The following is a 9,170-nucleotide window of genomic DNA, read 5'->3' on the forward strand; positions in this document are numbered from 1 at the left end:
TCCCATATTACTCCCCATCTTTTTCGAAGTGTATTGATCAACTCTGGCCTACACTTGATGTTCTGTAAAAGACCCTTGAACGGTGGGATCCCGGGAAGGGCCAGACTGAGAGCAATGCCGTCCTCCACGGGTCTAGCCGCAAGTCAGAAGGAGGCCCAGGTCCGGCCCTAAGAAAGAAGGTGATTTGGGGGTGGCAGGTGAGGCTCCGCCCTCTCCGCCTTCACCCGGAGGAAGGTGTTCTAGGCGGAGCTCGGACGCCCACAGGCTGGGCCCGGAGATGGGAAGGGCGCCTGACCCCGGCACCCTCACCGCTCGCTGCGCGAGCTACGGGTGCGCCAGGTGAGCAGCCCCGCCCTCCGGCCTCGCGCCCCGCCCTCCTCGCGCGGGGCGGAGCCTCCACGCCCCGCCCAGCGGTTGGGCCCTGCCGCGCCGCTGCGGCTCCTCGCCCCTCCTTCCGTCGGCCGTTCCTTCCTTCCTGCTGCTTCCGCACGTTTCGCGATATGGGGCAGAGCCTCTAATCCGCTCGCACCTGCTGAGGATCCTGGAAACCGTGTCCGTGATGGAAGAGGACCAGGAACTGGAGAGGTAAATGCCAGAGAGACTGGCGGGGGGGGGGGGGGGGGGCGGAGCGGGCCGCGCCCAGCGAGGGAAGCGGGCGGCCGCGGGGCACGCGGCCCGGCTGGGGCCTCTGCCTCCTCCGTACGGCCTGGCTGGGAGGGCCCGACTCCGGGCGCCGAGGAGAGGGAGGAGAGAGGAAGAGGGCAGTCGGATTAGGAAGAGAGGGTAGGAGACGATGGGTTTGCTTGAAAAGAGACACCCCGAGGGACGCTAGCTATCAGGGATGGAAGACAAGTTAGGAGACCGGAATTAAGCCACCAAACTGCCCACCCCCCGCTTCAGCTGCGTGTAAAATCACGTTCCAGGCCACTGTTCCTGAGTGTTGGTTCTGGTGTGTTTCGTCAGGCCTAAGTCCCTGTAACTATCGGTACCGTTTCTTCTCTGTGCGGACTGCTCTTAAAGCCGATCCTCTGTGCGCTCAGCTCTTTGCTCCCTCCTGCTAGATTCTTTCAGACCTTCCCTGTTGTTTACCTCTTGCAAGTAGAAGCCATGGTTGGGCCTGCACATTGCTGATCTATAGTCTCTAGTATATGCTAGAGCAATCTGTGTTTTTCTACTGTCTTCAACTCCCTTTTCATTCTCCAGAAGACCCAATTCTATTCTGACCCTTTTTTGTGAGTCTACCAAAATAATATTTTTGCAAACATTTAACTTTGTGTTTTTCTAAGAAGACTCCCCTTGTGGCCAATGTAGATGGTCAAATGAAATAGGAAGGAACTAGAGGCAGTAAATTAAATATTTATTAATAAAATTTGTGAAAGTAGGAAAATGAAACTAATATTTCTATGTAAATTGAGTGGATTTTTGTAATAATGTGTTGCAGTTGGGATGTAGTAAATGAAAAAAACTAGTTACGAAACAATATTCAGTATGATCTCATTTTTATAAAAAATATGTGTGTAGAAAAATATCTGGATTGAAGACCTCAATGGCTGAAGGCGAGAGGAAGACAGCCCTGGAAATGGTCCAGGCAGCTGGAACAGATAGACACTGTGTGACATTTGTATTGCACGAGGAGGACCATACCCTAGGAAATTCTCTACGTTACATGATCATGAAGAACCCAGAAGTGGAATTTTGTGGTTACACTACGACCCATCCTTCAGAGAGCAAAATTAATTTGCGCATTCAGACTCGAGGTGCTCTTCCAGCTGTTGAGCCATTTCAGAGAGGCCTGAATGAGCTCATGAATGTCTGCCAACATGTGCTTGACAAGTTTGAGGCCAGCATACAGAACTATAAGGATCAAAAAGCAAGCAAAAGTGAATCCACATTCTAGTCCCTTCTGCAGTGTACATGAAGGACTATCCTCTAGGATATTCTCTTTGTGATCGTGCAGAACCCAGAATTAAAAGTTTGTGATGGCAGCATGCTCTGTCCTTCATCTGTAACCCATTACAGATGTTGGAATCCCTGCAAGAACCTTTGTATCTTCGAATAAATTCCCTCTTATTTAAACTAGTTTGAATGGTTTCTGTTCCTTGCAACTAAGTGATCTCCAAGGATGACTTTTAGTTAAGCCAACATTGAAAGTGAGAAAATCAGAGGCCTTGACCAGGACTTTAATATGGGAATTAAAAGGAATATACATTCAGGTCCGTAGTTGAGGTGGGTGAAGGGAAAAGATGCAGTAGAGCCTGATCGTAGGTAGACTGGCTAGTTTAGACAAAGAAAGAAAGAAGGTTGGGATAGGGGGACTTGACTCCTTGTTAGATGTTTTAGTAATTAATGAGAGAATTGTCTTCTTTGCTGTGATTGGTGGAAGAGAGAGACAATACCCTTAACAGGGTCTGTGATTCCCTTTCCCCAGCCCTCTTGCTGTTTAGAATCTTGAGTTTCAGTGTGCCCAGTGTATTTCAGGTAAGTTCAGGATCAGAGCCTGTAGTAGGCTATGTGGCTTCCAGCACTGCAGGCCAGTTTACTACTACCTGCACTACCATGCCTGAGCCTTTACAGTGTTTGTAATTTTTTAAGTTTTGTCCAGCTTGATGATTAATTCACCCTAAATATGTCAGCCTGTTAATCTGAGCACTATACCTTCTAGTGCTCTGTGCTTTGGCACTTTTTATAGGGCACATGTGCCCCGCCAAAGCTGGGGATGTGTAAAAATCAGCCCTGGAAAGATGGCCATGCCACAGTCCCTTCTCCACTCTCAGGATTCTGGGCACGCATGCACATGTGCTTAGCTGATTCTCAAGTCACTGGGTCTGGGATTCGAACCATAGCCAGCTGTGCGGGATCTAGTGCCTTAACTTCTACACCACCTGCTGGCCCTGGCATCTTTATGATGCTCCCTCTTTCTGGAACAGTCTTACTCCTGCCATACTTTAGTCTTAGTCAAAGCTTAGACTCTCCAGTCTAGTTTGGGTATTTGTGCTTTCATTACACGTTGTTTCTGGTATGCGATTGGTTTTTTTTTTTTTTTTAAAGAACTATTTTATTTAACTTTATTTATTATTATATCATTATTATTTTTCCATTTTGATCAGAGAGAGACGGAGAGAGAGAGGTAATGAGAAAGCAAGCCACCAGGTCCAAGACTTGAACTGTGGTCGGCCATGTGGGAGTCCAGCACCTTTAACCACTACACCACTTGCCGGCCCCTGGTATGCTATTGTTAGCATTTATGTTGTCTACCCACTATACCAACTTGTTCATCAGTGTGATCCCAGTAGCTAGCATAGCACCCCACAGATAGCACGCACTTAAGTAAATACTGGGTGAATTCATGTAGTCATGCTTTGTTATGTTCAGTCACTCAAATCTGACTTGCCATCCTGCCATAGATCCTGTGTTTTCTACACTCAGCTTTTTAAAAGAACTTTATGTATTTATTGAGCACTTGGTATGTACCAGGCCTTAGGGATAGATATACAAGAAGACTTGAAAAAGTTTGTGGGGAAACGGAATCTACTTTTTCTATAAAAATTAATTTTGGTGCAAAACTTTTTTTGAGACCCCAATGCCTAATTTTTTAATAATAAAATTTGTTCATGAACTTTCTGAAAAACCCCTTGAACTAGTGCATGAGTCAATAGCCCTGTTTTCATGAAACATAAAATAGTAATTCTATGAAATAAAACTTAAGAGTCAAGATAGAAAATATGAGGTGAATGGGAAGGCAGGGAACATCAGGAAGAGGAGGTGAGAGATGATGTATTCTGATGGAATGACAGCTGAATTCCTGAAGCAGAGAACCGGTGGCTTGAGGCCTTAAGGGTGTTGGGAAAGATTTGCTTGTTTGTAGCATAGTAAATGAGGAGAAAGGCTTGTCCTGTGCGTTTGATGGTAGGAAGAACTGAGATGGTAAGTAGGTTGAATTTTATGAAGAGACTTGAAAAAGTTCTTGAAAAAATAACTAAAATATAGGTTTATTTTGGTACAGAAAAGTTTTTTAAAATCTATGCATAGATTTTTCATAATACGTATTTTTTAAGAACTTTTGAAGATGCCTCTTATATTCCCATTTGTAATGGGAATAGTTATATAGTTATATATAGTTATATTCCCATTAGTAATGGGAATAGTTGAAGTGACTTGGGAGGGTGATAAGGTAATGATGGGGAAAAGAGAGTGGATTTGAGGTGTATTTTAGAACTCAATTGGTACAGAATTCATAGACCTTAAGAACTGGAGATGAGAGGTGAGGAAACATGACTGCCCAGGTTACTGAAATGGAGAAGCTTAAAGGGAGATATAGGATGGTAAGTGGGAAAGGTGGCAGGAGTTCAAAGTTTTGTTTTGAACATTATAGGCAGTATGTTTTTGAGTTGAAAGCCATAGAAGAGATTGAAGCTGTAAATAAACTGAGACCTTGCCATATAAATCCATTTAAAAAATGAGTGACAAAGAAGTGGGCTCTGGACCAAGCCCTGGGCAATCTCAGTATTAAAGTTTGGCTAAAAAGAGCAACCAGCAAGTTGGTAGGAAAGTCTGCAGAAAGTAAGAGTTGTGGAAGCCAACCAAGTCTTTCAAAAAGGGGAGAGTTGAATGAGTCAGAGAAGTACAAAAATCATTCTTTATTAGTGTTGACATTGAGGCCATTGGGCAGCAGGCATCATTGGTTTAGAACTGAAGAAGGGTAAACAACATTCATTGTGTGAGGGAATGAACACTTTATTTGGAGTTTACCCATGACAAAAATACAGTAGACATTGGAAAGGTGGATTTAGGAGGAGCAGGGGAAAGATAGACATCATCAGGAAGGATGTAAAATATTCTCTTAGGGTGAAAGAGATTCTGAAAAGTCAGTATCTGTAATTCTTAAGGAATTAGCACTTGAGATGAAGCTCAAAGGGGATAAAGGAAGAAGGATCAAAAACTTCTTCAAAAATTTTGTTTCTGGATAGACCTACAGGGATAGTAAATATTTGGATGAAGCTTAATTCTTCTGAACAAAGGCCTGTCAGGAGATGAAAACCAAGTCCAATATAGACATAGAGATACTGAGTGATAATAGTAAACTGGAGTAATTAATAACATAGAAAACATACCCACTAGCGATGGCCTATCACATCTCCTGTCTTCATTGTACCTGAAAGAATTTATTGCTGCTGCTGATGCCACATGCATTCTTAAATCTGTTTAGCATGGCTGTTAACTCATAGTTCATATGAAACACCTTCAGAAGGCAGATGGGTAAAGGGAAAAAATTGAGATGAGGTCAGGCATGATGATCCAGAGTTCCTCATAGAAATACGTTCAGCTGCAAAATACTGTGTCTTATTAAAGAGCCAGTTATTAAATAATATGACTATCTACCAAAGGCTTTTAATGTATAATAATTCTGAGTACTGTGCTTGTTTAGCACTTTCCATTTTCAAAGTACTTTACAAATTATTTATGAATTTTATATAGCCATAACTTCTAAGTGCTCTAATTAATTGGTATAACTTATAGGTTCATACAGAATCTGGAGAAATGGAAGTGATCCATTCAGTGTTGACCCAGAATCTCTTGTATTTCAAGAACTATGAAAGCATATCAAGTTCTATGACCCCCCCCATTCCCTATTCATTTTTTATATTTCCTTTAAATATGTTATTAAGATTGAGATAAAAGCTCCAGATCACTAGCCAAAAATCATCTTTTTGGCTAGCATAATTTAGAATTAGAGACTGTGTAACACCCCTCAAACTGAACTCATAAGACGTTTACCCAGACCTATTAGTTCACTTCATGTATATATAAAGACCCTATATCCAGCCCTTTTGTGTTCAAATTCTTAATGTTCATTCTCAAACTACAAATATCTTGGAGCAGTTACTGTGTGAGTCTATGTATTATTTTTTATAATGAAATTCCTCCCAACCCTCAATTGGATCTCTAATTGTCTAGCAGTATACATCAGTATATACTTAGTAGTAGAGTCCTCAGAAATGGTAGAAATAAGAAAATCTAATAGGATTCTTTTCTAAAATGCCTTATATGTGGGCCAGCAGGTGGTATGGTGGTTAAGGTGCTGGATTCCCACATGGCTGACCACGGTTGGTGTCCCAGACCTGACAACTTGAAAATCACACTAGGCACGCTCAAAATCCAGAAGGCAAATGGATGAGGGATAGTAGTGTGGCCATACCTCTTTGGTGGTGGTGGGGGGAGTGATTTCACTTTCCCTCCCTCTGTCCCTTTACAGCACATAGATGTGACCTGTGGCTAAAATCTAAAACAAACGAGAAGAAAAGATAAAAGGCTTTTGTGGTTTTGAACAGGGCATAGGAGTTGTCTGCATGAAAATGAGCAAATTATTTTTACAATGAAGTGCCCTAGTACAGTGTAGAGTACTAAAAGCTGTGCTGAATACGGAATGAAGTAGGTAAGAGCAGTGATGGTTTCATGATCACCCACTGCCAGCCAGTGTCCTGGAACCAAGCACAGCCAACAAGACAGGCATGGACTGCCTTCTGGTAACTCATGGAATATTGAAGTTAAGGGATCTATTTAGTATAGAGTTCCAGGATAAATGGTTCTCTCTTTCATGGTGAGAACCCTTAAAGATACTTGAGCTAGGAAATGCCATAAAGTTTTATTTTTCTAGTCCCCTGTGTGCAAACTGAATGAGTGAAGGACACATTGAATGACAGTGGTGAGTTAGGAGGCATTCATAGTAGTCTGGGAGTAATACAAGGAAGGCACTAACTACTACAATTGTAAGAGTGTGATAAAAGGATGGACACAGTGTTAAAAAAGAATTTCATAACTTGGAGACAGAGTCTATGTAGGGGTAAAGATGAGAGAAATGTTGAGAGGCCACATTTATATAACCTTCATTACACAAACAAAAAACCTTAGTAGCTTCTTTTATATTTTGCTTCCTTCTGTCCAAGGCAGCCCTCTCATATAAATTTGTAGACCCCTGCATAGTAGGTTACCTGTCTGTTGAAACATTAAAAAAAATTTTCTAAGGAATCAGCAGGTGGCATAATGGTTATGTCACTGGACTCCCAAGTAGTCAACCAGTTCGAGTCCCAGATCTGGCAGCTTAAAACTCGCATCGGGCGTGTGTGTGTGTGCGCATACCCAAGATCTTGAGAGGAGAATGGAGGAGAAGGCATTGTGGCATGGTCACCCTGCCAGGGGGTGATTTCTCTCATTCTGTCTCTATCTCTTTGTCTCTCCAGCAAGTGCAAGTGCCCTATAGCAAAAATCTCTCTTGAGAAAAAGAGGGGACCAGCAGTTAGTGTAATGGCTATGTTGCTGGACTCCCATGTAGTCTACCGTGGTTCCAATCCCAGACCCAGTGGCTTAAACTCACACTGGGCATGTGTGCATGTGTGCCCAAGATTCCAAGAGGAGAAGGGATTACAGTATGGTCATCCCCCCCCCCCGGGGGGGGGATTTCTCGCTTTCTGTCTCGCTGTCTCTCTCTGTCTGCCTGGTGAACGTGCACGCGCCCTATAGCAAAAACCTCTCCAAAAAAGAATAAAACATTTTTTAAAAATAGCCTTTCTATTAACAGCATAGATAAACATCAGAGGTAAATGGATTGTTTTTCTCCTCTTTTCGGGAAGAAATTAAGATTCTGTTAGAACATTCTTAATCTTCCTCAAGCTTCAAGATAAAGGTTAAGCAAGAAGTAAAAACAAGTTCTGTAGCAGATGGTTACCTGGTTTGATGCCAGGTATCTGGAATATTGGTAGGAAGCCAGGTTCAATCTAGGTCAGCTGAGCATAAAACAGCATGAAATACTGTATTTTCATTTTCCCTAATGTTATTTCTCAGTAAATTTTTGTATTTGTTCTGCAAGGCACTTAGCATATGTCCAAAAGAAAAGCTATCTGGGTCCTTTTTTAAGTTTTCTTTTCCCTGACTTGGGTCAAATCTCAAAAACATCATGGGTAATTCCTCAACTACTGTTAAAAAGGACTCCAAGAGAAAAATCAAACTACCTGGAGCATCTAATGAGGCAGAGATGGGACCACTTGGTTTAAACAACAGTTTGAGGTTGTGAAATGAGGGTTGTTTTTTTGTTTTGTTTTGGTTTGGTTTTTGGTTTTTTTGTTTTCTTTTTCACATGTAGGAGAAATTTTTTTTCTCTTCGGGCCTCTATTGGGGCAGTATTATGTATGGGCAAAGGAAGAGGTTCTGAAGTCAGAGGGCCTCATGGATCCACTACTTCTAGCTTGCTACTATGGGCACATGTCTTAAGCAAATTCATAGGGTTATTATGGAGAATAAATGAAATAAAGCAGTTCGCACAATTTCTACATCATGTAATTCTGCAAAGCACAATTCTAAGTACACTTAGATACTGAGACTTAGCTATTTCTATACATTTATCGTTCATGCCAATTAGTGATGGTTGGACTTATAATCTTCATAGTATTGGTGTCATTATCTGTGGAATGCTCAGGGCTGGCTTGCTTGGGTTGATCTCTGGTCCCACGTCGTCATGTGTGACTGCCACACTGGCCTTGGTACTTGTCTCTTCCCTGAAGCTCTCTCCCTTGATTTTCACTTGGCCTGCCCCTTTACAAGGTCACTTGTTTAAGGATACCATCCTTGACTACTGTACTAGTCATCCATTATTGTGTAATGAATTACCCTTACATTTTGTAGCTGAGAACAACAAACAAGTCTCACAGTTTTGTGAGTCAGGAATCCAAGTAGAGCTTACAGGGTGATTCTGACTCAGGGTCTCTCACAAGGCTGCAGTCAAGGTGCCATCCAGACTCCAGTCCTGAGACTTTGGTGGGGGAGGAGTCACCTCTAAGCTCACTTACCTGGGGCTGCCTCACACCATGGCATCTGGCTTCTCCCAGAGCAAGTGATCCAAGGGAGTTAGAGTACCCAAGATGGAAGCGAACAGCCTTATACCCCAACCTCAGAAGTGATATCACATCACTCTGCCCTGTTCCATTTTTTTGCACATGAATCAAGGGGAGATTACACAGGGATCTCAATACCACCTGGGGGTCCTTGGCACTATCCTACAGGCTGCCTGTCACAACCACCTTCTCTAAAATAGTGTGCACACCCACATGCAGACTGCCATCCCTTTCTTTTTTTTTTTTTTTTTGGAGAGATTTTCACTGTAAGGGGGCGGGCGCTCG

At 42.7% G+C, this 9,170-nt stretch overlaps 2 protein-coding genes across 2 annotated transcripts in view; both read left to right on the forward strand.

Annotated features, from left to right (window-relative positions):
• The first annotated feature begins 453 nt into the window (after positions 1–453).
• On the forward strand, positions 454–2,079 carry POLR1D (RNA polymerase I and III subunit D). The gene is made up of 2 exons (XM_006165814.3): positions 454–585; positions 1,522–2,079. The coding sequence occupies exons 1-2, from the start codon at positions 560–562 to the stop codon at positions 1,895–1,897; spliced, it is 402 nt and encodes a 133-aa protein (XP_006165876.1). The 5' UTR covers positions 454–559; the 3' UTR covers positions 1,898–2,079.
• LOC114004477 (protein POLR1D) overlaps positions 463–9,170 on the forward strand; it is a 54,355-nt gene continuing 45,647 nt past the window's right edge. The window contains exon 1 of the mRNA XM_027767223.1: positions 463–585. Coding sequence (XP_027623024.1) covers positions 560–585 — 26 coding nt within the window. The 5' untranslated portion in view covers positions 463–559. The remainder of the gene's footprint in view (positions 586–9,170) is intronic.

Source organism: Tupaia chinensis, unplaced genomic scaffold, assembly GCF_000334495.1.
Source record: "Tupaia chinensis unplaced genomic scaffold, TupChi_1.0 Scaffold144045_1, whole genome shotgun sequence".
NCBI lineage: Eukaryota > Metazoa > Chordata > Mammalia > Scandentia > Tupaiidae > Tupaia > Tupaia belangeri.

What these genes read in the sequence shown, in the direction of transcription:
- POLR1D (XM_006165814.3), top strand. Translation starts at nt 560, where the DNA reads ATGGAAGAGGACCAGGAACTGGAGAG. An exon ending in GAGGACCAGGAACTGGAGAG is followed by an intron (nt 586 to 1,521) that starts GTAAATGCCAGA and finishes ATATGTGTGTAG; the next exon opens with AAAAATATCTGGATTGAAGA.